This window comes from Narcine bancroftii, chromosome 2 (assembly GCF_036971445.1).
Source record: "Narcine bancroftii isolate sNarBan1 chromosome 2, sNarBan1.hap1, whole genome shotgun sequence".
Lineage (NCBI taxonomy): Eukaryota > Metazoa > Chordata > Chondrichthyes > Torpediniformes > Narcinidae > Narcine > Narcine bancroftii.
This window is the reverse complement of record NC_091470.1, coordinates 192,947,431-192,975,190: the sequence shown is the minus strand read 5'-3', so window position 1 is coordinate 192,975,190 and position 27,760 is coordinate 192,947,431. Positions and strand designations below refer to the sequence as shown.

Below are 27,760 nucleotides of genomic sequence, written 5' to 3'. Positions count from 1 at the left end.
TACGATGTGGAGGCAGCTTCACTCTGTGTCTGTCACGGGAGTGTGTGACTGGATGTTGCAGATGGGCTTCACTTTGTGTCTGGCCCCGGGAGTGTGCGATAGGATGGTGCTGAGGGAGCTTCATTTTGTGTATGATCACGAGAGTGTTTTGAGGGGAAGGTGAGGAGGGAGCTTCGCTCTGTTTCTGACCTGAGGAGGGTGTGATTTCATGCTGCGTAAGGAGCTTCCCTCTGATCCTGTCCCCGGGAGTGTGTGATGGGACTGTGCGGTGGGAGCTTTTCTCTGTCTCAGACCCGGGAGCCTGTGTTGGGACGGTGCAGAGGGAGTTTCACTCTGTGTCTGACCATTGGAGTGTGTGATGGGAAGAGTGCGGCGGGAGCTTAACTCTGTCTGACCCAGTTGGTGTGTGATGGGACGGTGCAGAAGGAGCTTCACTCACTGTCTGACCCAGGAGTGAGTTACGGGACGGTGCAGATGGGCGTCACTCTGTTACTGACCCCAGGAGTGTGTAACGGGACGCTGCGGAGGAGTTTCACTCAGTGTCTGACATAGGGAGTATGTGATGGGAAGTGTGGGGAGGGAGCTTCACTGTGTGCCAGACACCGAGAGTGTGTGACACGATGGGGTGGAAGGAACTTAACTTTGTGTCAGACCCCGGGAATGTCTGATGTTTCCGGTGCGGAGGGAGATTGACTCTGTGTCTGACACCGCGAGTATGTGATGGGACGGAGGAGAGAGAGCTTCAATCTGTGTCTGATGCTTGGAGTGTGTCATGGGACGGTGCTGTGAGAGCTTCAACCTGTGTCTGAATCCGGAATGTGTGATGGGACGGAGCGGAGGGAGATTCACTCTGTGTCTGACCCAGGGAGTGTGTGATGAGACGGTGCAGAGGCAACTTCATTCTGTGTTTGCACCCGGACTGTAGTGTGTGATGGCACGGTGTGGAGGCAGCTTCACTCTGTGTCTGTCACGGGAGTGTTTGATGGGATGGTGCGAAGGGAGCTTAACTCTCTGTCTGACACCGGAAGTGTGTGATAGTACTGTGCGGTAGGACCTTCACTCAATGTCTGACCAAGGAGTGAGTGACGGAACGGTGCAGTTGGGTGTCACTCTGTGTCTGACCCCGGAAGTGTGTGACGGGACAGTGTGGAAGCAGTTTCACTCAGTGTCTGACTCCGGGAGTGTGACGGGACAGTGACGAGGGTCTTCCTTCTGTGTCTGAGCCCGGGAGTGTGTGATGGGACAGTGCAGAGGGAGCTACATTCAGTGTCTGAACCAGGGAGTGTGTGATGGTACACTGCGGAGTGTACTTCATTCTTTGTCTGACCCCTGGAGTGTGCGACGGGTCAGAGCGGAAGGAGCTTCACTCAGTGTCTGTCGCGGAAGTGTGTAATAGGACGGTGCAGATGGTCTTCACTCTGTGTCTGACCCCGGGAGTGTGCGATAGGACGGTGCGGAGGGATCTTCACTCTGTGGCTGACCAGAGATGTGTGTGATGGGACGTTGCGGAGTTAGCTTCACTTTGTGTCTGAACCCGGGAGTCTGTGATGGGACTGTGTGGGGGGAGCTTCAATATGTGTCTGACCCTGGTAGTTTATAACGGGATTGTACGGAGGGAGATTCACTCTGTTTCTGACCCTGGAATAGTGTAACGAGATAGTGCGATAGGAGTCTAACTCGGAGTCCGACACCGATAGTGTGTGAAGGGACGGTGCTGATACGCTTCACTCAGTGTCTGACACCGGGAGTACGTGACGGGATGGTGCCGAGGTGCTTCATGCTGTGTCTGAGCCCGGAGTATGTGATGGGATGATGCAGAGGGAGCTTCACTCTGTGTCTAACTCCGGCAATGGGTGATGGGATGGTGCGGAGAGGGTTTCACTTTGTGTCTAACCCCGTGTGTGTGTGACGGGAAGGGTGCGGAGGGAGCTTAACTCTCTGTCCTGACCCCGGAGGTTTGAGACAGCATTGTTCGGAGAGAGCTTCACTCTGTGTCTGACCCAGGTTGTATGTGTTGGGATGGTGCAAAAGGAGTTTCACTCATTGTCTGACCCAGGAGTGAGTGACGGAACGGTGCAGATGGGCGTCGCTCTATTACTAACCCTGAAAGTGTGTAACGGGACGGAGAGGCAGGAGTTTCACTCAGTGTCTGACCCCGGGAGTGTGTGATGGTAAGGGTGCGGAGGGAGCTTAACTCTTTGTCTGACCCCGGGAGTGTGTGATACGACGGTGCGAAAGGAGCTTCAGTCAATGTCTGACCCAGGAATGAGTGACGGGACGGAGCAGATGGGTGTCACTCTGTGTCTGACCCTGGGAGTGTGTGACGGGACAGTGTGGAAGGAGTTTCACTCAGTGTCTGACACCGGGAGTGTGTGAAGGGACGGTGCCGAGGCGCTTCACTCTGTGTCTGAGCCCGGGAGTGTGTGATGGGATGGTGTGGAGGGAGCTTCACTCTGTGTCTAACTCCGGCAGTGGGTGATGGGATGGTGCGGAGGGGGTTTCACTTTGTGTCTGACCCCGGGAGTGTGTGATGGAATGGTGTGGGGAGAGCTTCATTTAGTGTCTGAACCATGGAGTGTGTGATGGTACACTGCTGTGTGAGCTTCACTCTGTGTCTGACCCCTGCAGTGAGTGATGGGATGGAGCGGAAGGAGCTTCATTCTGTGTTTGACTCCGGGAGTGTGAGATGGAACTGTACGAAGGGAGCTTCACTCTGTGTCTGACCCTGGGAGTGTGTGATGGGATGATGCGGAAGGAGTTTCACTCATGTCTGACCCTGGGAGTGTGTTACAGGATGGGAGGGAGGGAGCTTAACTATTTGTATTACACCAGGAGTGTGTGATGGGAAGGGTGCGGAGAGAGCTTAATTCTCTGTCTGACCCCGGAACTGCGTGATAGTACGGAGCGGAAGGAGCTTCACTCAATGTCTGACGCAGGAGTGAGTGACGGAATGGTGTAGATGGGTGTCACTCTGTGTCTGACCCCAGAAGTGTGTGACGGGACGGTGCGGAAGGAGTTTCACTCAGTCTCTGACTCCGGGTGTGTGACAGGACGGTGACGAGGGGCTTCACTCTGTGTCTGTCCCCGGGAGTGTGTGATGGGAAGGGTGCAGAGGGAACTTAACTCTCTGTCTGACCCCGGGAGTGTGTGATACGACAGTGCGAAAGGAGCTTCAGTCAATGTCTGACCCAGGAATGAGTGACGGGACGGAGCAGTTGGGTGTCACTCAGTGTCTGACACCAGGAGTGGGTGAAGGGACGATGCCGAAGCGCTTCAATCTGTGTCTGAGCCCGGGAGTGTGTGATGGGATGGTGCGGAGGGATCTTCACTCTGTGGCTGACCACAGGAGTGCGTGATGGGACTTTGCGGAGGTAGCTTCACTATGTGTCTGACACCGGCAGTATGTGATGGGACGTTGCGGAGTTATCTTCACTTTTTGTCTGAACCCAGGAGTCTGTGATGGGACTGTGCGGAGGGAACTTCAATATGTGTCTGACCCCGGTAGTTTGTAATGGGATTGTACGGAGGGAGATTCACTCTGTTTCTGACCCTGGGATTGTGTAACAGGACGGTGCAGAAGGAGTTTCACTCAGTGTCTAAGACCAGGAGTGTGTGAAGAGAAGGGTGCGGAGGGAGCTTAACTCTCTGTCTGACCCTGGGAATGTGAGATGGGATTGTTCGGAGAGAGTTTCACTCTGTGTCTGACCCAGGTGGTGTGTGTTGGGACGGTGTGGAAGGAGCTTCACGCAGTGTCTGACCCCGGGTGTGTCTGATGGGAAGGTGCTGAGGGAGCTTTACTGTGTGTCTGTCCCTGGGAGTGTGTGATAGGACGGGGTGGAGGGAGCTTAACACTGTGTCTTACACCGGGAGTGTGTGATGGTAAGGGTGTTTAGGGGGCTTAACTCTCTTTCTGACCCCGGGAGTGTGTGATACGACGGTGTGGAAGGAGTTTCACTCAATGTCTGACCAAGGAGTGAGTGATGGGACGGTGCAGATGGGTGACATTCTGTGTCTGACCCCGGGAGTGGGTGATGGGAAGGGTGCTTAAGGAGCTTAGCTCTCTTTCTGACCCCGGGATTGAGTGACGGGACGGTGCCGAGGTTCTTCACTCTGTGTCTGAGCCCGGGAGTGTGTGATGGGACGATGCGGAGGGAGCTTCACTCTGTGTCTAACTCCGGCAGTGGGTGATGGGATGGTCTGGAGGGGGTTTCATTTTGTTGCTGACCCAGGGAATGTGTGATTGAACAGTGCGTGGGGAGCTTCACTCTGTGTCTGAATCCGGGAGTGGGTGATGAGATGGTACAGAGGGTGCTTCATTCAGTGTCTAACCCCTGGATTGTGTGATGAAACGGAGCGGAAGGAGCTTCACTCAGTGTCTGTCGAGGGAGTGTGTGATAGGACGGAGCAGATGGTCTTCACTCTGTGTCTGACCCCTGGAGTGTGTGACGGAACAGTACGGAGTGAGCTTCACTCTGTGTCTGACCCCATGAGTGTGTGATGGGATGGTGCATAGGGAGCTTCTCTCTGTCTCTGACCCCAGGAGTGTGTGATGTGACGTTATAGAGGGAGCTTCACACTATGTCTGACCCCGGGAGTGTGTGATAGGACTTGGTGGCGGGAGCTTCACTACGTGTCTGACCCCGGTAGTGTGTCATGGGAAGATGCAGAGGAAGCTTCACTCTGTTACTGACCACAAGCGTGTGTGGTGGCACGATGCGGAGGGAGTTACACTCTGTGTTTGACTCTGGGAGTGTGAGATGGAACCGTGCGAAGGGAGCTTCACTCTGTGACTGACCACGGAGGTGTGTGATGTGACGGTGCGGAGGAATCTTCACTCTGTGTCTGACCCCAGGGGTGTGTGACGCGATGGGGTGGAAGGGATGTAACTGTGTCAGACCCCGGGATCGTGTGATGGGTCTGGTGCGGAGGGAACTTCACTCTGTGTCTGACAGCGGGAGTGTGTGATGGGACGAGGTGGAAGGGATGTAACTTTGTGTCAGACCCCGGGATCGTGTGATGGGTCAGGTGCGGTGGGAACTTCACTCTGTGTCTGACAGCGGGAGTATGTGACGGGATGGTGCGGAAGGAGCTTCACTCTGTTTCGGACTCCAGGAGTCCTTGATGGGAAAATGCGGTGGGTTCTTCATTCTGTGTCTGGCTCCGGGAATGTGTGATGCGAAGGTGCGGAGGGGGTTTCACTGTGTGTCTGACCCCGGGAGTGTGTGATGGAAAGGTGCTGAGGGAGCTTCCCTCTTTGTCTGACACCGGGTGTGTTTGACATGACGGTGCAGATTGAGAATCATTCAGTGTCTGAACCCTGGAATATGAGATGGAACGGTGCGGAGGGTGCTTCACTCAGTGTCTGACCCGGGAGTGAATGACGGGACGATGCAGATGGGCTTCACTCGGTGTCTGAACCTGGGAGTGTGTGATAGGACATGACAGAGGAAGCTTCACACTGCGTCTGACCCCGGAAGTGTCTGATGGGAAGGTGCGGAGGGAGCATCACTCTGTGTCTGACCCCGGGAGTATGTGATGGGACAGTGTGAATGAATGTTCACTCTGTGCCAGACCCTGAAAATGTGTGAAAGGACGGGGCGGAGGGAGCTTAACTCTGTGTCTTACACCAGTAGTGTGTGATGGGAAGGGTGCGGAGGGAGCTTAACTGTCTGTCTGACCCCGGGAGTATGAGATGGGATGGTTTGGAGGGAGCTTCACTCTGTGTCTGACCCAGGTGGTGTGTGATGGTACATTGCGGAAGGAGCTTCACTCAATGTCTGACCCAGGAGTGAGTGACAGGACGGTGCAGATGGGCATCACTCTGTTAGTGACCCCGGGAGTGTGTAACGGGAAGGTGCAGAAGGAGTTTCACTCAGTATCTGACACCGAGAGTGTGTGATGGGAAGTGTGCAGAGGGATCTTAACTCTCTGTTTGACCCCGGTGGTGTGTGATAGGACAGTGCGGAAGGAGCTTCACTCAATGTCTGTCCCAGGAGTGAGTGACGGGACGGTGCAGAAGGAGTTTCACTCAGTGTCTGACACCAATGGTGTGTGACGGGATGGTGCCGAGGCGCTTCACTCAGTGTCTGACACCGGGATGTGTGATGCGATGATGCGGAAATAGCTTCACTCTGTGTCTAACTCCAGCAATGGGTGATGGGATGGTGCGGAGGAGGATTCACTTTGTGTCTGACCCCATGTATGTGTGACAAGATGGTGCAGATGGGTGTCACTCTGTCTCTGACCCCGGGAGTGTGTGGCGGGACGGAGCGGAAGGAGTTTCACTCAGTGTCTGACACCGGGAGTGTATGATGGGACGAAGCTGAAGGAGATTCACTCAGTGTCTGTCGCGGGAGTGTGTGATAGGACGGTGCAGATTGTCTTTACCCTGTGTCTGACCCTGGGAGTGTGTGACGGGACAGTACGGAGTGAGCTTAACTCTCTCTCTGACCCCGGGAGTGTGAGATGGGACAGTTCGGAGGAAGCTTCACTCTGTGTCTGATACCGGGAGTGTGTGACGGGACGGTGCCAAGGCGCTTCACTCTGTGTCTAAGCCCAGGAGTGTGTGATGGGATGGTGCAGAGGGAGCTCCACTCTGTGTCTAAATCCGGCAGTGGGTGATGGGTTGGTGCGGAGGGAGCGTCACTCAGCGTCTGAAACATTGGCTGTGTGATGATACACTGCGGAGGGCACTTCACTCTGTGTCTGATCCTGGTTGTGTGTGACGGGACAGTACGGAGTGAGCTTCTCTCTGTGTCTGACCCCGCGAGTGTTTGATAGGATGGTGCATAGGGAGCTTCACTCTGTGGCTGACCCCGGGACTGTGTGATGGGACGTTGCGGAGGGAGCTTCACTATGTGTCTGACACCGGCAGTATGTGATGGGACGTTGAGGAGGGAGCTTCACTTTGTGTTTGAAACCAGGAATCTGTGATGGGACTGTGCGGGGGGAGCTTCACTATGTGTCTGACCCCGGTAGTTTGTAACAGGATGGTACCGAGGGAGATTCACTCTGTTTCTGACCCTGGGATTGTGTAATTGGAAGACGCGGATTGAGCTTCACTCTGTGTCTGACCCTGGGAGTGTGTGATAGGACGTGGCAGAGGGAGCTTCACACTGTGTCTGGCCCTGGGAATGTCTGATGGGAAGGTGCGGAAGGAGCTTTATTCTGTGTCTGACCCCAAGCGTTTGTGATGGCACGATGCAGAGGGAGGTTCACTCTGTGTTTGACCCTGGGAGTGTGTGATAGGACGTGGCAGAGGGAGCTTCACCTGATCCCGGGAGTGTCTGATGGGAAGGTGCTGAGAGAGCTTTACTGTGTGTCTGTCCCTGGGTGTGTGTGACAGGACGGGGTGGATGGAGCTTAACTCCATGTCTTACACCAGGAGTGTGTGATGGGAAGGGTGCGGAGGGAGCTTAACTCTCTGTCTGACCCCTGGAGTGTGAAATGGGATGGCTCGGAGAAAGCTTCACTCTGTGTCTGACCCAGGTGTTGTGTGATGGGACGGTGCGGATGGAGTTTCATTCGGCGTCTGACCCCGGGAATGTGTGATGAGACGGTGCAGAGGGAGCATCATTCAGTGTCTGAACCATGGAGTGTGTGATGGGACGGAGCGGAAGGAGCTTCACTCAGTGTCTGTCAAGGGAGTGTGTGATAGGACAAAGCAGATGGTCTTCACTCTGTGTCTGACCCCTGGAGTGTGTGACGGGACAGTACGGAGTGAGATTCACTCTGTGTCTGACTCCACGAGTGTGTGATGGGACTGTGCATAGGGAGCTTCTCTGTCCCTGACCCCGGGAGTGTGTGATGAGACGTTATAGAGGGAGCTCACACTGTGTCTGACCCTGGGAGTGTGTTATGGAACAGTGTGGGGGGAGCTTCACTCTGTGTCTGACCCCAGGAGTGTGTGACAGGACGGTACGGAAGGAGTTTCACTCATGTCTGACCCTGGAAGTGTGTGACATGATGCAAAGGAGGGAGCTTAACTACTTGTATTACACCAGGAGCGTGTGATGGGAAGGGTGCGGAGGGAGCTTCACTGTGTGTCTGACACCTGGAGTGTGTGACGTGACGGTGCGGAAAGAACATAACTTTGTGTCAGACCCCGGGAATGCGTGATGGGTCGGGTGCGGAGGGAGATTCACTCTGTGTCTGATACTGGTTGTGTGTGACGGGACAGTATGGAGTGAGCTTCACTCTGTGTCTGATCCTGGTTGTGTGTGACGGAACAGTATGGAGTCAGCTTCACTCTGTGTCTGACCCCGCGAATGTTTGATGGGACGGTGCATTGGGAGCTTCACACTGTGTCTGATGCTGGCAGTGTATGATGGGACGGTGCGATGGGATCTTCACTCTGTGGCTGACCACGGGAGTATGTGATGGGAAGTTGCTGAGGGAGCTTCACTATGTGTCTGACACCGGGAGTATGTGATGGGACGTTGCGGAGTTAGCTTCACTTTGTGTCTGAACCCGGGAGTCTGTGATGGGACTGTGCGGAGGGAGCTTCAATATGTGTCTGACCCCAGTAGTTTGTAACAGGATGGTACGGAGGGAGATTCACTCTGTTTCTGACCCCGAGATTGTGTAACGGGATGGTGCGAAAGGAGTTTCACTCAGTGTCTAAGACTGGGAGTGTGTGATGGGAAGGGTGACCCCGGGAGTTTGAGATGGGATTGTTTGGAGAGAGCTTCACTCTCTCTGACCCAGGTGGTGTGTGTTGGGACGGTGCGGAAGGAGCTTCACGCAGTGTCTGACCCAGGAGTGAGTGACGGGATGGTGCAGATTGGTGTCACTCTGTTACTGACCCCGGGAGTGTGTAACGGGACGGTGCAGATGGAGTTTCACTCAGTGTCTGACACCGGGAGTGTGTGATGGGAAGGGTGCTTAGGGTGTTTAACTCTCTTTCTGACCCCGGGATTGTGTGATGGGACAGTGCGGAGGGAGTTTCAGTCTGTGTCTACCCTGGGTGTGTGTGATGGGACAGTGTGGAGGCAGCTTCACTCTGTGTTTGACCCCGGGTTTGTGTGATGGGACGGTGTGGAGGGAGCTTCACTCTGAGTCTGACCCCGGGAGTGTGTGATTGGATAGTGCGTAGGGAACTTCTCTCTGTTTCTGACCCCGTTATTGTGTGATGGGACGGTGCGGAGAGAGCTTCACTTGTCTGACCCCGGAAATGTGTGACGGGATGGTGCAGAGGGAATTTCACTCTGTGTCTGACACCCAGAGTGTGTGATGGGACAGTGTTTAGGGTGCTTCACTCTGTGTCTGACCCCGGGAGTTTGTGACAGGATGCTGTGGAGGGAGTTTCACTGTTTGACTTGTCTGTTTCACAGTCTGAAAGTTGAAAGAAATAACTTGTCTTTTTACTGGGTGCAGTCTCATTGAGACTAGAGTTTAATGTTGACTTATTTATTCCTTCCTAGTTTGCAACTGACCCGAGGAATGACACAATCTATCGGAAGTATTTGTACGTGCTGGGAATGAGGGATATTCCATCCTTGGTAACACCAGATCTAAGTGACGTTGGCCACACCTGTGACTGTGTGGAAGTGTATGTGCAGTCCAGTGGCCAACGGGTGTTCAAGATGACCTTCCACTCTTCCATGAGTTTCAAGGAGATCAAGTTGGTGGGGCAGGAAACAGAAAGGTCTCTGCTACTCCTCACAGGTTAGGAATGGGCCTTCTCTCTGTCAGAGGTGGGCACTGGGACCCTGGAGGGGCATGGAGATCCTACATGTTCTTCCTGGGTATCATGCACGATACACGGCACAAGGTGCTGAGCAGGGGGGAGGCAAGCAGTAGAGGGTGTCAGTTGTGGGATGACCCCACGGTCTTCAACGGGTTGATGGTGGGCGGCCTTTGACTGGTCGATGGTGGGATGGCCTTCAAAGGGTTGGCGGTGATGAGGCCTTCCCGAGGCCTGTGGACATTGTGGCCTTCCCCAAGGCAATGCAGGTGTGTGGACAGGTGCAGACAGTCACTGGCATTCCAGTGGTTGTATCTCCACATGTCGATGGGATGATGTTCTGAAGTGTGGGTTTCGAGATCTGGGCAGAAGGTTGAAGAACAGGACCTCAAGGGTAGCATTCTCAGGACTGCTGCCAGCGCCACGTGATGATGACGGTAAGCATTGGAGGAGATGGCAGATGATGTTGGTGCAGGGGTCAGGGTTTTAGATCTTTGGATCATTGGGATCTCTTCTGGGGAAGGTGGGACCTGTACAGATGGGATGGCTGAACTTGAGGGGGAATAATATTCTTGCAGGGCAGGTTTGCTGCTCTGGGTTCAGGAGGATTTCAGCCGGTTTAGGACCCAAAGCGATAGGTCAGTGGAAGAGGTGCATGGAGTAAAGCCAGATCTGTCATTTCGAGAGGTTTTGAGGAAGGAGAAGCAGAATAGAGGGCATAAAAACAGCAGGTTGATGGGCTAAAGGGCATGGACTTGAATGCATCAGGAATAAGGGTGAGGAACTGAGAGCTGGAACGATTACAGAGACTGCGCCGGCACCAAGTGAGGAAGGGATTCTGAATACTCCTGCATTTAAAAGGGTTGGGGGTGGTGGGGGGGGTGGCATCACTGGGCAGGGAAACTATTACAGCTGCAGAAAGAGTGGGTAATGAGGCAGGATCCTCTGTTGAATCAGTCCGGGTGGACGTTAGGGACAGGAAGGGAGCAATTACTCTGTTGGGAGTATTCTGTAGGCCCCCTGGTAGCAGCAAATGGGAAGAAGTTTGGAAAGGTGCGAAAATATCAGGGTTGTTATCATGGGTGACTTCAACTTCCCTAATATTGACTGGCATCTGCTTCATACTGGCGGTTTAGAAAGGGCAGAGTTTGTCCAGGATGGATTCCTGTCATTGTATATTGACAGTCCGATCAGGGGGGATGCCCTATTAGATCTAGTGTTAGATAATGAACCAGGTCCAGTACAGATCTCTCAGTCGGTGAACATTTGGAGGGCAGGGACCACCCTTCCCTGGCCTTTAACATTGCCATGGACACAGACAGTCAGAGAGGATGGGAATATATTTAAGTGGGGAAGTGCCAACTATGAGGCTAGAACTTGCCCGATAAATTGGGATGATATTTATGCAGGGAAATGTGGTCGATGTTCAGGGATCTCTTGCAGAGATTTGTCACAGTGAGGCAGAGAAGGAATGGTCGAGCGAAGGACCCACGGTTGACAAGAGAGGTGGGAAATCTAGTCAGGCGAAGGAATGAATATACAAGGTTTAGGCAGCAAGAATCAGATAGGTCTCCTTCAAAATATCTGGTAGCAAGAAAGGATGGAAGAGGGGGCTGAGGAGAGCAAGGGGACATGAGAAGGCCTTGGTGTGCAAGGTTAAGGAAATCCCCAAGGCATTCTTCACTTAGGTGAAGAACAGAAGGAAGAAAGGAGTGAAGGTTAGACCAGTTAGACATAAAGATGGGAAGATGTGCCTGGAGGTAGTGGAAGTGGGTGAGGTCCTCACTTGAGGACAATGAATACTTCAGGATTCACCAAGGAGAGGGGTCTTGATGATGGTGAGAACAATATGGGTGGGGTTAATGTTCTAGACCATGTTGAGAGAGAATGTGTTGGAGGAGTTAACATGAATTAGAACGGATAAGTCCCTGGAATCTGACGAAATATTCCCCAGGCTGTTCCACAAGGCGAGGGAGGAGATTATGGAGATGCTGGCTGGGATCTTTGTGTCCTCGTTATCCATGGGAATGGTACCGGAGGATGGAAGAGTGGCAAATGTTGTCCCCTTGCTCAAAAAAGATAATAGGGAAAGTCCAGGTAATTATAGACCAGTGAGCCTTGCGTCTGTGGTGGGCAAGCTATTGGACAGGATTCTAGAGAAAGGATTGATGGGCATCTCAAGAATCATGGTCTGTTCAGGAACAGTCAGCATGGCTTTGTGAAGGGCAGATCATGTCTGCATGGGGATTCCCCGGGGTCTCCAGTTTCCTCCACCATTCGAAATATACCGGGCATTGTTGGTTAATTGAGTGTAAATCGGGCAGCACGGATTCCTGGGCCAAAGGGCCTGTTACCGTGCTGTAGATCAAATACATTTTTTAAAAATTAAATTAATTTTTTTTTAAATTAAAGGAGACAGAGGGCTTGGAGAGAATGGGGAGTGGTCTCGCAGAAATCGGAGAAGCCGATGTTAATGTCATCTGATTGGAGAGCGTCCAGATGGAATATTAGGTTTTACTCCACCAGTTTACGGGGGGCGTTAGTTTGTCAGTGCACGAGGCGACAGACAGACGTGTCAGCATGGGAGTGAGGCGCAGAATTGAAAAGTCCGGCCACTGTGAGACCCCTGTCACTGATGTGGACAGAGCGAAGGGGCTCAGCGAAGTGATCTCCCCATCTGCGCCCAGTCTCCTCGATGTAGAGGAGACCCCAACGGGAGCACCGGAGGCAGTAGATCTTCCCCACCCAGAAGAAGTTATCCTCCCTGCAGAATCTCGCGAAATCAAGAGATCAAGGGGTACAGGTAAATGGGTCACCAAAGAGAATAGCACAGATAGACAAGGTGATGAAGGAGGTGTTTGGCGAGCGTACCTCCACTGATGGGACAACAAGTACAGGAGTTGTAAGGCTATGACTCCACAAGACATTGGTGAGTTTCCACCTGGAATATCGAGGGTCGTTTTGGTCCAGGTACCACAGGAAGGATGAGATTAACCGAGAGCAGAGTACAGGAATTCTGGCAGGACCAACAGGGCTTCATTTACAGGAACTGTTGACCTGGAATGAAGGAGGGCTGCGGGGCATCTTTGTAGAGTTTCACAAAATCGTGAGGTGAACAAAGAGTCTTTGTCTCAGAAAGGGGTGCATGGTTAGCGCAATGCTGTTACAGCACCGTGACCCTGGTTTGAACCCGACGCCGTCTGTAGGGAGTTTGTACATTTTCCCAGTGCCTGTGTGGGGTTTCCTCCCACCCTTCAAAATGTATGGGGGTTAAAATCATAGAACCATGAACTGTAGGTCAATTGGGTGCAATTGGGCTGGAAGGGCCTGTCGAAATATTTAAAATTTAAATTGAAAGGCAAAAGGCAGAGGTTGAAGATGAAAGGGGAGGCCTCACTACAGTAGACCATAAGGCTGTTCGGCCCCTTTAATCTGTCCCAACATTTGCTTGGATTTCCTCAACTCCAGACCACTATCAGTGAGGATTGGTAAGAACATCTCCACAATTTCCATCAGTACCAGGGCACCATGAGGCTGTGTTCCTAGCCCCCTGCTCTACTTGCTTTATGACTGTGGCTTGGTACATCAGCAACACCATCTACAAATTCGCTGAAGATACCACGGTGGTGGGTTGTATAAAAAGGGGCGATGAGTCAGCGAAGAGGAGAGAGGTGAAAACTTGGCCAAATGGTGCACCAACAAAAACCTCGCAATCATTGTCACTGGTTGTTGACTTCAGGAAGGGAAAGTCAGAGGTGTTCAATCTGATGATCACTGGGGGATCAGAAGTGAAGAGGGTGAACACATTTAAGTTCTTAGGAGTCACTATCACGGAAGATCTTACGTGGACCCAACACACCAATGACATCGTGAAGAAAGCACGTCAGCGCTTCTACTTCCTCAGGAGTTTGCAGAGGTTTGGTACGACATCAGAAACCCTGCCAAGTTTCTACAGGTGTATGGTGGGAAGTACACTGACCGGCTGCATCATTGTCTGGTATGGGGGACATCAACACCCCTGAGCATAAAGCCTTGTGGACATAACTCAGGACATCACAGGCAAGACCCTCCCCACCCTCGAGAACATCTATGGGAGATGCTGCCATTGGAGAACAGCAGCAATCATCAAGGATCCACATCACCCAGCACACACTCTTTTCTCGCTGCTGCTGTCAGGAAAGAGGTATCGGCAGGGGGCTGCACCAGGCACCTCATGGAGTGTCTTCAGCACCTCCTTGTCGCCATTTTTTTGGTGAGCCCCTGCACTTAAAAAATTAGCACTGCACCCCTGGATCTAGGTGCCACACAACTCAACCACCAGGTTCAGGAACAGTGGCTACCCCTCCACCATCAGACTCCTCAACAGCAAACTCGATCAGGGACTCAGTTAAGGACTTGCACTTGTGCACTTTAAATATTTTATTTCTCTCTGTATTGCACCGTCCCCACGTACCTGGCATCCACCTGTCCAGAAGTGTTGTCCTATTCCCCACCTTGGCTGCTTCCACACACTCAGCCCCTCAGGGTTGAAACTTCCTCCTTAAATCTCTCCCCTTTCATCTTAGTCAGTTTGTATACATTTCTTTGTTTACAAGTGAGTACAGTTTTTGCATTACCAGTAAGTGGTAATTCTGCCTCAACTGTGGGGAAAAGGGAATCTCAGGGTTGTATGTGATGTTATGTACGTACTCTAACAATAAATCTGGAATTAACCAAGAGGGGAGTGCAGGAAAGAATTCCCACAGGACCCAGAGCTGCTCCTGTTGGGAAACATAATGGGTTTAAGACTTACGAAGAACCTGTCCAAATTTCAAACCCAATTCGTATTGATCGCATTGGCAGTGGCTAGGAAGTGCATAGCAGTTCCCAGGAAGTCTGACTCCTGCCTGAGCATTGCGCGCTGGAATATGGATCGCAAAGCTGTGTCCCCCTGGAGAAAATCACTTACAACGTGAGGGAAAAAAATACACTTCCTTGAAAATTTGGCCACCGTACCTAAATTCCATAGGAGCACGATTATAGTGTGGACCGTCATCCCTCGCCGCCCTGCCACCCCATCTGCCCCTCAATTGGTAGGGAGGGAGTGTGGAGGAGGGGATGGAGACCATCCCACTCCAAGCAGGAAAAGTCGAGAAAGTAAACAGCCTGAGCATTGGCAGCCATGACATGACAAACCTATAACCCCCTCCCCCCCCACCCGACATATGTTTCATACCTTTGGTGTGAACGTCCTGAATGTCATGTGAAACTGTGGTTGGTAAAGTGTTAAATGTGGAGGGGTGGGGAGAAGAGAAGGGGACAGAAAAAGCTTGAATACTACAGAAAACCTTGTATAGAGTTGATAATTGTAATCAACAGTCATATCGATAAAATTGATAACTGTTTGAGTTTAAGTTTGGAAAAACAGGGGAGTGCAGGAAAGATTTACTGGAATGCTGGCAGGACTGGGGGGGCTTGATTTATAGGGACTGGGGTTTTTTAAATTTTTTTAAATTTAGACCTTCAGCACGGTAACAGGCCATTTCTTCCCCACAAGCCTCTGCCGCCCAATTTACACCCTGCTTCGCCTTTTATTCGTGTGTGTGAGTTCTTAGGCAACACATGGATGAAGGAAAAGGTTATTTACTTTAAAGTTGATGTAAACAGCACCATGACCCAGGCCATGTGGCTGCAAGTCTCCATTACAGGTCAGCACACTGTGTGTCAGCTCCTGCTGGCAGCCAAGTCTAATCAAACAGTAAGGCAGTGCATCTCCCTTTCTTAAAACAAAAGTAGCTTACTTTTAACTAACATGTTTTCTTTGTATAACTCTGCAATTTTAACTTTAACACCAGGAACTTACATTTTCATTATTATCAACATTGTTAACATTTTTTAAACTTGTTTTGTGTGTTCACATTTACATACACTAAAACATGAAGAGTGAATAAGATTAAAAAATGCTTCATTCTAGAACAAGAGTCTTTCAATTTGCTCAGTGAGTCTCTTAGGAGGATTCACATGTCTTGATGATCTCCTGATTGATTGTCCTTGAATCTCAGTTGTTGCCTCAGATGATGTCTTCTCAGATGTGTATTCAGGTTGTTCAACAGTATCCATCTACTGTGGCTGGTCCTATTTGAAGATCTCGATGATTTCTTTTCAGAAAAGTACCTTCATCTATCTGAATGGTGTATGATCTTGGTCAGATTTCACTAAGGACAGTTCCCTTCTGAGTCCATAAGTTTGTTTTGTCTTTTACCCTGACTTGGTCACCAGTGTAGAGTTCTGGTAGGTCTTTTGTTCCTCTGTCAAAGTCATACTTTTGCTTTTCTTTCTGTTGTTCTTTGAACTTCCTCACTTTCTCCCCCTCTTTTGTTTTTAGGAGATACTCCTGAATGGGTAGGTTTGATCTTAGCCTATGTAACTCCCATAAAGAGTTGTGCTGGTGGCATACCACACTCGAGCTGCGAGGCTGCATGTCTCCATTACAGCTCTGCTTACTGTGTGTTAGCCCCTGCTGGCAGCCAAGTCTAATCAAACAGTAAGGCATTGCTAGTTGCCATGCAAACATGATCACTATCATTACACATGCATTAACCCACAACCCCCAGTATGATTTTGAACAGTGAGAGGAAACCGGAGCCCCCTGGGGGAAAGCCAATGCAGACACAGGGAGAACGTACAAATTCCTTACAGGCAGCGCGGGATTCGAACCCCAGTCCTGGTTGCTGGCGCTGTAAACCATGCTGAACTGGAGTGAAGGAGGGCAGAGGGATGACCTCGTCGACGTTTGCAAAATCATGACAGCCGTAGATAAAAGGTGAAAGCGAGTCTTCATACCAGGATGCTGGAGGATCAAGGAGAGAGGGGAGAGATTTAAAGGGGAGGCAGGGGGACGGATGTGTGGAAGCAGCTGAACTAGGACAACACTACCAGACTGGGGTGGGGGGGGGGAATGGCTGGAACAGTGGAGACAGCTATGGGCTCCATCGCAGGCAAATGGGATGAGCTCAGGCGATCAACTTGGATTAATTGGTCCAGTTTTTAATTCAGATCATCATCCACAGCTTGGAGAAGGAGTAGAGGCTTGTACTTCTACATGAAAAGGCCCTGTTAGAGAACTCGAGGCTATTCAGCCCCTTGAATCTATCCCAGGTTTAAGGTACTGCCTGATTCATATCTCAAAGCTTCCTGGTTCAGTTCTACATCTCCCAACAGCCTGGACAGAAATGACACCTCAACCATTGAAGATGTTTATTGTTATCTGATTGTCCAAGTACATCCCAACGAAACAGTGTTCTCTGGTCCTCGGTGTAAAACACATAGGCTCACAGCCAGGTATAACACTTGTGCAGGACAAGTATTCATCTCCACAAATAAATCAATAAATATTGTTTCAGCCATATAATAGTCATGGAGGGTCAGTGTGAGCAGTTGCTTTGGTCATTTAGCATCCTCACTGCCCACGGGAAGAGGCTGTTCCTCAGCCTGGTGATGCTGGCTCTGATCCTCCTGGATCTCTTCCCTGACAGGACCAGTTTTTAATTCAGATCATCATCCACAGTTTACCATGTGGATCCTTGATGATTTTACACGCCCTCTTGAGACAATGATCCCGATAGATCAAATTGATGGGGGGTGGGAGGGAGACCCCAGTGATCCTCTCTGCCACTCATATAGTCCTGTGGATTGACCTCCAATTCATCTCTCTGCAGCAACTGTTCCGGTGTTCCCGGAGCCATGCTGGAGATACCAGCATTCCCAACACCCCCTGTGAAAGGAGGAAGACTTCTCTCACTACCCCTGGAAAGCTCAGCTCTGATTTCATGCCCCTACTTGCACACAGTGTCCCTTTCCTAAACATCTTAAGCCCCTCAATTAGAGCCCAGCCTCCAGAGGGAACAGGAGACCAGGTTGTAGGTGATATTCAGTGCTGGGTTCTAGGATGGAGGGAGGTCAGCCAGGACTGATGGATCGGGCGTTTGGGGGATTGGTCTGGGATGGATCATTCACTCTCTTGTCCTCCCTCACCCCCACCACCCCCCCAGATGATGGGAAGGTCTACAGTTTGACCATCAATGAGACCCAGCTTGACCAGCCGAGATCCTACACTGTGCAACTGTCCACACGCAAGATCACAAAGTGTCTGCCTCATCTCACCATCGCCAAAATCCATTCAAACCAGAGCAGTGCTCTCTACATCACCGGTAACTGAACAGAGGAGGGAGGTGGAGGGGGAGAGGGGAGGGGAGAAGGAGAGATGGGTGAGGGAAGAGTGAAGGAGGGAGGGGGTGATGGAAAGGGAGAGGGAGGCAGCAAGGAAGGGAGAGGGGGAGAGGGGGCAAGGGAGAAGGACAGAAAGAAGGGTTGAGGGTGGGGATGAGGGAGAGGGAGGCAATGAGGATGGGGATGAGGGAGTGGGAGAGGGAGGCAGTAAGGGAGGGGAGAGGGGATCAGGGAGGGGGGCAGAGGATCAGGAAGGGGAGAAGAGATCAGGGAGGGGAGGAGAGAAGGGGGATCGCGGAGTGGGAGAAAGGCGGATTTGGGAATTGATGTGGGAGAGGGGAGAGAAGGATGAGTGAGGGGGAGAGGGGGATCGGGGATGTGGGAGAGCGGAAAGTGGGATCGGGGAGTGGAAGAGGGGAGAGGGGGATCGTGGAGTGGGAGGGGGATCAGGGAGTGGGGGAAAAGTGGATCAGGGATTGGTGATGTGGGAGAGGGGACAGGGGGATTGGGAATGTAGGGGAGGGGAGAGGGGGATCAGGGGGGAGGAAAAGAGGAGGATCTGGGAGAGGGGAGAGAGGGATCGGGGAGTGAAGCGGGAGATAGGGGGATTGAGCAGTGGGAGAGGGGAGAGGGGATCAGGGAGTGGGAGAGGGGAGAGGGGGATTGGGAAGTGGGAGAGGGAAAGAGGGGGATCGGGGATGTGAGAGACCATGTTGAGCAGCAGGCAGGGCAACATCATGGCAGGGAGAGGGGATGGATCAGTCGGAGAGGTCTGCAGTTTCCTGCAGTACCTGGTAATGGCCCCCAGTGCCAGCTCTGCCCCTTCCACTGACCAGCATTTCAGACCTGACGGAGGCCAACGATACCCTCACTGGGAATGGGGGGTTGTGGAGGGGGGAGAGGACAGAGGGGGGAGTTGGGGGTCTGTATGTCTTGCTGTGGCCTGGCCCTGGATGATGTGCAGGGGATTCTCTGCTGGGGTCAGAGGCAGTGTGCAACCCCACACCCCTGGCTCCTCTGATCTCTTGTGTGTTGGATGTTTGAGTGCAGACTCGGGGGCGATCTATCTGGAGCTTCACACGGCTGGCGTTTATCGAGACCTCTTTGGAACTCTGCATGCGTTTGATCCCTTTGACCAACATATACCGCTTGCCCTGGCACTCTCCTCCAAGGTACGGGTCATGGCAGCCCCTGGATTTGGGCTGCAGTCCCTGGTGGGTTTTAAGACCACTGCTGGCAAAGGCATTGCAAGGTACCACCTCTGTGGCAACCCCTACCATAACCACTGTCCACTCCACCTTAAAATGCTTCAACCTGTCCTCATCTGCATCGCCTGTTCATAAGGCCATCAGACATAGGGGCAGAAATAGGCCATTCAGCCTATTGAGCCATTCAGTCCTGAGCTAATCCATTCTCTCACTCAGCCCTACTGCCCGGCCTTCTCCCCAGAACCTTTGATGCCCTGGCTAATTAAAAACCTGTCAATCTTGGCCTTAAATCCATGACTGCCCGTGGCAACAAATTCCACAGATTCACCGCCCTTTGGCTGAAGAAATTCCCTCCACACCTCTGTTCCGAGCGGATGCCCTCAATCCTGAAGTTGTGCCCTCTTGTCCTGGACTCTCCCACTGTGAGAAACAACCTTTTTACATCTACTCTGTCCACGCCTTTCAACATTCAATATATTTCAATGAGATCCCCCGCTCCCCCCCAATTCTCCTAAATTATGATGAGACCAGGCCCAGAGCCGTCAAACACTCTTCATATGATAACCCTTTCATTCCCGGAATCATCCTTGTGAATCTCCTCTGAACCCTCTCTAACGTCACCACATCCTTTCTTCAATGAGGAGCCCAAAACTGCTCACAATCATCCACGTGAGACCTTATAAACACTCAACATCACATCCCTGTCCTTATATCCTATTCCCCTTGAACTGAACGCCAGCATCACATTTGCCTTCTTCACCCCCGACTCAACCTGCGAGTTTCCCTTCAGGCCGTCCTGCATGAGGATTCCCATGTCCCTTTGCATCTGGGGATTTTGAATTATCTCCCATTTAGAAAATAGTCAGCCCATTTATTCCTTCTGCCAACGTGGGTGACCGTTCACTTTCCAACATTATATTTCATTTGCAACTTCCCTACCCATTTTCCTGGTCCTTCTGCAGCCTCCCTGTTTCTGCTACACGACCTGCTCCTCCACCCACCTTCATATCATCTGCAAACTTGGCCACAAAGACATTAATTTCATCATCTAAATTATTAACATACAACAGAAAAAGAAACGGCCCCAAACCCGACCCCTGTGGAACACCCCTAGCAATTGGCAGCCAGCCAGAATGTGACCCCTTGTATTCCCACTCTCTGCTTCCTGCCAACCAGCCAATGCTCCACCCACATGAGTATGTTTCCTGTTAAATGCCTGGTTCACGTTAAGTAGCCTCGTGTGTGGCTCCTTGTCAAAGGACTTTTGAAACTCCAGATCACAACATCCACGGCCTCTCCCTTATCCCACCTGCTGGTCAGTTCCTCAAAGAATTCTAGTAGGTTTGTCCAGTGAGATTTTCCCTGAGGGAAATCGTGCTGGAACCAGCCTGTCTTGTCATGTGCCTGCACCCTGTGTCTGCAGAGTCTGTAAACACTCTGGTCCACCTGTCAGTCTTCTTATTTCATACAGGCCCTTCAGCCCTCGATGTTGTGCCAACCTATATATTCGAACAAAAAAGAACAATTCCTAACCCAGGGCAGAGGGAGGACCTGGCAGGTCCACTCCCTAGAGGGCCGGGTGACATCTGTGGCGGGACGGTTGGTGTAGCGGTTAGCGCAATGCTATTATAGCACCATGACCGGGACCAGGGTTCGAATCCCATGCAGTCTGTAAGGAGTTTACCTGGGTTTCCTCTGGAGGCCCTGGTTTCCTCCCACCGTTCAAAATGAACCAGGGGTTGTAGACCATTTGGATGTAATTGGGCAGCATGGTCTCGATGGCCAGAATGGCCTGTTACCAGGCTGTATTTCTAAATTTAAATTCACAATTTATGCGGCCTCCTTGATCCCATGACGGAGAAAGGCAGCTCATCACTGGGGAAGGTCGTCTTGAGGCCTGATCTCCCATGCTCTGTCTGTCTGCATTGAAGCAACTTGATAACCTTTCCCTCTGCACTACGCTTCCACCAATCAGTGCTGTTCTTCCAGGTCATCAGTTGTTCATTGGGGTATAACCATCTGGGATTGGTCGATGAATTTGGACGGATATTCATGCAAGGAAACAATCGATATGGACAGCTGGGAACAGGTGACAAGATTGACAGAGGAGAACTGACTCTGGTATAGTTACACTCTCTCTAACCCCACAACCCCTCTGTAAGCCAACTGTACAATAACATTACATCTTCTCCAGGTGTGTGTGGTGGGAAGGTGTGGAGGGAGCTTCACTCTGGGTCTGACCCCGGGTGTGTGTGACGGGACGGTGCGGAGGGAGCTTCACTCTGGGTCTGACCCCGGGTGTGTGTGACGGGACGGTGCGGAGGGAGCTTCACTCTGGGTCTGACCCCGGGTGTGTGTGACGGGACGGTGCGGAGGGAGCTTCACTCTGGGTCTGACCCCGGGTGTGTGTGACGAGACGGTGCGGAGGGAGTTACACTCTGGGTCTGACCCCGGGTGTGTGTGACGGGAATGTGCGGAGGGAGCTTTACTCTGGGTCTGACCCCGGGTGTGTGTGACGGGAATGTGCAGAGGGAGCTTCATTCTGGGTCTGACCCCGGGAGTGTGTGATGGAACGGTGTGGAGGGAGCTTCACCCTGTGTCTGACCCTGGGAGGGTGTGATGAGACAGTGCAGAGGGAGCTTCACTTCATGTCTGACCCTGGGCGGTGTGATGAGACAGTGTGGAGGGAGTTTGACTCTGTGTCTGACCCCGGGAGTGTGTGATGTGACGGTGTGGAGGGAGCTGCACTCTGTGTCTGACCCCGGGAGGATACGATGAGACAGTGCGGAGGGAGCTTCACCCTGTGTCTGACCCCGGGAGTGTGTGACGGGACGGTGTAGAGGGAGCTTCACCCTGTGTCTGACCCCGGGAGGATATGATGAGACATTGCGGAGGGAGCTTCACTCCATGTCTGACCCTGGGCGGTGTGGTGGGACACTGCGGAGGGAGCTGCACCGGGCGTGGTTGGTGTCAGAGCAAGCAGTGAAAGACCTGTTCCTTGTCCCTCTAACCTTGCTGACTCTGTTCAGGTGTCGTACTTGAAGCAGCCAGTGGATATCTGGTGTGGACTGAACCATTCCCTGGTCCTCTCACAGGCCGCTGATTTCAGCAAAGAAGTTCACGGCTGCGGATGTGGGGCCGGAGGTCGCTTGCCAGGATTCCCGAAAGGCAGCGCCTTCTTTGTCAAGCTGTACGTTCAGGTGGGCACCAGCCTGATCCTGGCTAAGGAAGGTCTCCCAGGGTAGAGGCACATGGGGGAAGTGGTTTTCCTTCCTCGGGTTGACCACAGTTCAGGGTAAATTGAATGGAGGAACTGATAATGAGGAAGGAGTGTCATTGAGGTGAATATTTGGAAGTGCCGGAGGCAGGAATGACCCTGGGTTTAAAGTAACCTGCCTTCCTATATCATTGACCCATTGATTCCTGAATCACTCTGGTTCACAACCTGTATAACACCAGAACAAGGCCATAATCACTTTGTGCTTAGCCCCCTGGATATGATTCAAAGTCTGGCCTTGATACTATAAGCATATACTGAGGGAGCTCTGCACTGTGGGAGGGGCAGTGAAGAAGCTCTGCACTGTGGGAGGGGCAGTGAGGGAGCTCCATGCTGTGGGAAGGGTGGTAAGGAAAGGCAAAGGACATATGAAAAGGAGATTGTGTGTGGGGGTGGGGTGTGTGAAAGGGAGGGGTGTGAGAGGGAGGGGGTGTATGAGGGGGAGAAGTTTTGAGAGGGGTGTTTGAGAGGGGGAGGTTTGAGAGGAAGTGTGTTGAGAGGGATGGGATGTGTGAGGGAGGGGGTTGAGAGAGAGGGAGGGAGTTGAGGGAGGTTGAGAGGGAAGGGGTGAGGGATGGGGTTAGAGAGAGGGGATGTGAGAGGGAGAGGGTTGAGGGGGATGTGAGAGGGAGAGGGAAGGGGTTGTGCGAGGGGGTGTGAATGGGTGTTAAGAGGGAGGGGGTGTGAGGGAGAGGGTGAGAAGGAGAGGGGTGTGAGGGGGGGGACGATGCGAGAACTGTGTGGGAGTCGGGTTATTCAGCAGCTCGGAGACTGCGATACTTCTTCAATGAATGTCAAATGCTGAGACAGAGATGGTTCATGTCTGTTTCCCAAGGACAGGCTGTGGAAAAGCAAGAGGAAAGGGTTTAAAAGTGATCGGAGGGCAACTTTTCCACAGAGTGTGGGAATGGGCAGCAAAAAGGGGGTTGTGGAACAAGCCTGAAGAGGGATCTGGTCATCAACCTGTATGAGCAGGATATGATGCACTGTAAATAGTCGGGCTCTGAGGTGTGCGGTGGAACAAAGCGATCTGGGAACACAGATGCAGAATTCTCTGAAACTGGCGTCATAGGTGGATAGGGTTATAAAGAGAGCTCTTGGCATCTTGGCCTTCATAAATCAAAGCATTGGGTACAGGAGTTGGGAGGTTTTACAAGATACTGGCAAAGCCAAATGGAGAGGGTTGTCTGCAGTTTTGGTCATCGAATTACAGGAAGGACGTCTGTAAGATTGAACTGAGTGCAAAGATTTACTGGGATGTTGCTGGGTCTTCAGGGACCGTGTTACAGGGAAAGGTTAAACAGGTGAAGACTTTATTCCCTGGAATGTGGAAGAATGGGGGATGATTTGATCGAGACAGTAAATGCTAGTAGGCCTTTTCTGGAGTTTAGGAAAGATGCAAACCAGCCATGGGTGAACAGCGAAGGGCGCAATGTCTAAAAGGAACACCAGGGGGAGTCTCTTCGCACAGAGAGCAGTGGGAGTGTGAAACGAGCTGTCAACTGAATGTGGGCTCCGTTTTAACGCTGAAGAAGAATTAGGCCTGGTACGTGGATGGGAGGGGTATGGAGGGGTGTGGACTGGGTGCTGAAGGGCCTGTTTCTGAGCTGTAATGTTCTATGGTTCTGTGGCATGGGGTGGGTATCGTTAGGCTTAGGGGTGGGTAGAGATGGGTACCTGGGGTACATGACATGGTTATGGATGGGCACATGGGGTGGGTATCAATGGATACAAGGGTGGGTAGAGATGGGTACCTGGGGTAGGTATCAATGGGTACATGGGATGGTTATGGATGGACATATGGGGTGGGTGATGGGCACATGGGGTGGGTATCGATGAGCACAGTGGTGGGTAGAGATGGGTACCTGGGGTAGGTATCAATGGGAACATGGCATGGTTATGGATGGGCATATAGGGTGGGTATTGATGGGCACGGGGAGGCTATCAATGAGCACATGGGGAGGGTATTGATGGCCACATGGGGAAGGTATCGATGGGCACATGGGGTGGGTATGGGTGGACATATGGTGTGGGTAATGATGGGCACATGGTGTGAGTATGAGTGGGCACATGGTGTGGGTATGGGTGGGCAGGATGGCCATGGGTTTTCCCTGACTTTCTTCCCGTCCCAGGTCCCTCACTGCACCAAGAAGCTGTGCTCTACACGCGAGTGCCTCTACATGCTGACCTGCTACGACATCAGCGAGGTGCTGGAGTTCCGCGAGCTACCCTGCACCAAGGCGCGAAGCCAGGGAGCTGAGTCGGAGGTGGAAGGCTCACGCATGTGCGCCCGCTACCTGAGCCAGTTGGAGAACTGCAGCAGCCTGGGCCAGCAGATGGAAAAGATGAAGGACATTGTGGGCCAGCTGGGGCTGGCCGGCTACCAGAAGGACTTCCTGCAGGAAGCCATCAGCACCCTCCAGCGATCGACGGTGGGTCAGCAACCCTAGCAGGGAGTGGGGATGGTGCTCGGTCACCCTGCACCCTGGGGAGGGTGGTTGGGGGTTGGAGGGTGGGTGGGGTGCGGAGAAGGCAGGGTCCACAGCAACACTGCCACTCACCAACGTGGGGAGAAGTAGAATCTTTACTGACAAATCAGGACTTTAAATTTGTGGGGTTTTTTAATGCCAATAAAATGTACGAATTAAAGGGACATCAGGTGACTGGGTTTGTCTCCGGTTAGCGTGCGTGTGGTTGATACGGACTGTGACGGCTGACTCCCCCACTTCCGTTCTGAACAAGCCGACTGCCATGGCAGTAACCACCCTCCTCCCCACAGTCAGCACCCAGACCTCACCCTCAATTGGAATGGTACCACTTTCTCCCCCCTCCCTCACTGGGAGTTGAATGATAGGCATCGAATTTTAAATTAAATTTAGACCTGCAGCGTGGTAACCGGCCATTTCGGCCCATGAGCCCATGCCATCCAATTTACACCCCATTAACCTACAGCCTACTTTTTTTTGAATGGTGATAGGAAACTGGAGCCCCCGAGAAAAACCCGCGCAGACACGGGGAATATATACAAACTCCTTACAGAAGGCGCGCTGCTTTCAAACCCCGGTCACTGGCACTGTAAAGGCCAACCGTTACACCAACCGGGCTGCCTCGATCAGGGAGACGGAACACGAATGCAGGAGAAACAGGTCATGTTTAAGCATAGATCCTACCTGCACAGAACAGGATCCTCAGCTCACAATGTTGTGCCAATCTGGAAAAACCTACTCAACAATGTAAACCCTCCCTACCTCATCACTATTTCGCTTGCATCCATGTCTAAATGCCCCATTGTTCCAGCCTCCACCACCGCCCCAGGCAAGGTGTCCCAGGCACCCAGTGCACTGTGTAACAAACCAGCCCTGACCTCTCCCCCAAACTTCCCTCCCTTCACTTTGGACACATGTCCTCTGGTGTTTGCTACTCCCGCCCTGGGAAACAGGTGCAGACCATCTACGCCTCTCAGAATCTTGTGGACCTCTATTAAGTCTCCTCTCATCCTTCTTCACTCCAAACAGAAAAGCCCTAACTCTGCTAACCTGGCCTCATCAGACATGTTCTCCAATCCAGGCAACTTCCTGGTAAATCTCTGCGCCCTCTCCACATCATTCCTGGTAATGAGGTGATCTGAACTGAACACACTATTCCCAGAGTGGTCTGACCAGAGTTGCAACATGACCTCTCGACTCTTGAACACAATCCTCTAACTAACAAAGCCCAGTGTCCCCTGGGCCTTCTTAACTACCCTATCAACCTATGCGGCGATCTTGAGGGATCTGTGCATTTGGACCCCAATGTCCCTCTGTTCTTCCGCACGGTTAAGAATCCTGCCATTAACCCTGTACTCCACCTTCAAGTTTGACCTTCCAAAGTGCATCACCTCACACTTCTCCAGATTGAACTCCATCTGCCACTTCTCCATCCAACTCTGCATCCTGTTACAACCTTCCACACTATCCACGAGGCCTTCAACCTTCATGTCATCTGCAAACTTATTGAACCATCCTTCCACTTCTTCGTCAGGCCCCTTATAAAAATCGCTAAGAGCCGGGGTTCCAAAACAGATACCCACGGAACTGATTTTAAAATTAATCTACTGATTATAACGTGGCCAAAAGGGGATGTGGTGTACTTAGATTTTCAGAAGACGTTTGAGAATGTGCCACACAAAACCTGCCACAGGTCAGCGCAATGCCGTTACAATGCCAGCAACCGGAACCAGGGTAGGTGTAGGGAGTTGATACATTCTCCCCCGTGTCTGCGTGGGTTTCCCCCGTGTCTGCGTGGGTTTCCCCCATGTCTGTGTGGGTTTTCCCCAGAGGAGCTCCGGTTTCCTCCCACTATACAAAACGTACTGAGGTCTGTAGGTCAATGGGGTGTAAATTGGGCGGCACAGACTCCAAGCTGTAAATTGAAAAGACCTGCTTTAGATGAGGTACGTGGAGTTGAGGGATAATGTATAAGCGTAGATAGCCTTGGTTGGGACAAAAGGGGGATTCTTCTGGTTGGGTGAAGTGCCCGCAGGGCCCGCAACTGTTCACAATGCTCAATAATGAAGGGACAAGTTTTCTGATGGCACTAAGATACCGATGGGCTGAGTGGCCAAGTGTCCAGCAGATGGAGTTGGTAGGTCACCCAGCTTGGAAGGAAAGTTCATAACTGAAATCTTAGTGAAATTTCTCAGCGTGCTGTAATCCAGAGAGACCCGGGAGTGCACGAGTCACAAGATAGTTTGCAGGTGCCTCAGCTAACCAAGAAGGCGATGTTAAATTTTGATAGACACCCCACGGTTACAGGCCCTTCTGGCCCACGAGCCTGTGCTACCCCATTAACCCTTCAACCCACGTCCATTTTTGAAGGGTGGGAGGGAACCGGAGTGCCCAGAGGAAACCCACTCAGACACGGGGAAGGACGCACAAACTCCTGACTGGAGAACGGATACAGTGACGTTGGAGGGCAGGGGAGACAAGAGTCGCTAGGTTGATTCTGGAAGTGATGGAGGAGAAAGTGAGTGGCCTAGGGCAGGTCCTCTTTGCGGTGAGATAGATATAGGGGGCCTATTTCCACTTGCAGGTGAGATGAGATCAAAGACCTCAAGATTCAGGGGAGTGTGCTCAAGGAAGCAGTGCGAGTCTGAATGTATTTATGCGCCATGTTTTTGGAATAATCGGGGAATGAAGGGGTCTGGGGAACAGATTTTATTTTCAGATTTATTGTCAGAGTACATGCATGACATCACATACAACCCCGAGATTCTTTTCTTCCTGCGGACCAGGCAGAATTACTCTTTTACTCAGAACTGACATTTTTCCATCACCTAGATGAAGGGCTCAAGCCCAAAACGTTGTTTCTGTATTTTTACCTTTGCTGTATAGAGGACATTGC

General features: G+C 51.9%; 1 protein-coding gene across 1 annotated transcript in view; it reads left to right on the top strand.

The window, feature by feature from the left end:
• Window positions 1–24,883, top strand: part of LOC138754868 (F-box only protein 24-like) — a 106,185-nt gene extending 81,302 nt beyond the window's left edge. The window contains exons 5-10 of the mRNA XM_069919791.1: window positions 9,423–9,666; window positions 17,716–17,874; window positions 18,944–19,065; window positions 21,091–21,222; window positions 22,131–22,301; window positions 24,511–24,883. Coding sequence (XP_069775892.1) covers window positions 9,423–9,666; window positions 17,716–17,874; window positions 18,944–19,065; window positions 21,091–21,222; window positions 22,131–22,301; window positions 24,511–24,828 — 1,146 coding nt within the window. The 3' untranslated portion in view covers window positions 24,829–24,883. The remainder of the gene's footprint in view (window positions 1–9,422; window positions 9,667–17,715; window positions 17,875–18,943; window positions 19,066–21,090; window positions 21,223–22,130; window positions 22,302–24,510) is intronic.
• Window positions 24,884–27,760: the final 2,877 nt, after the last annotated feature.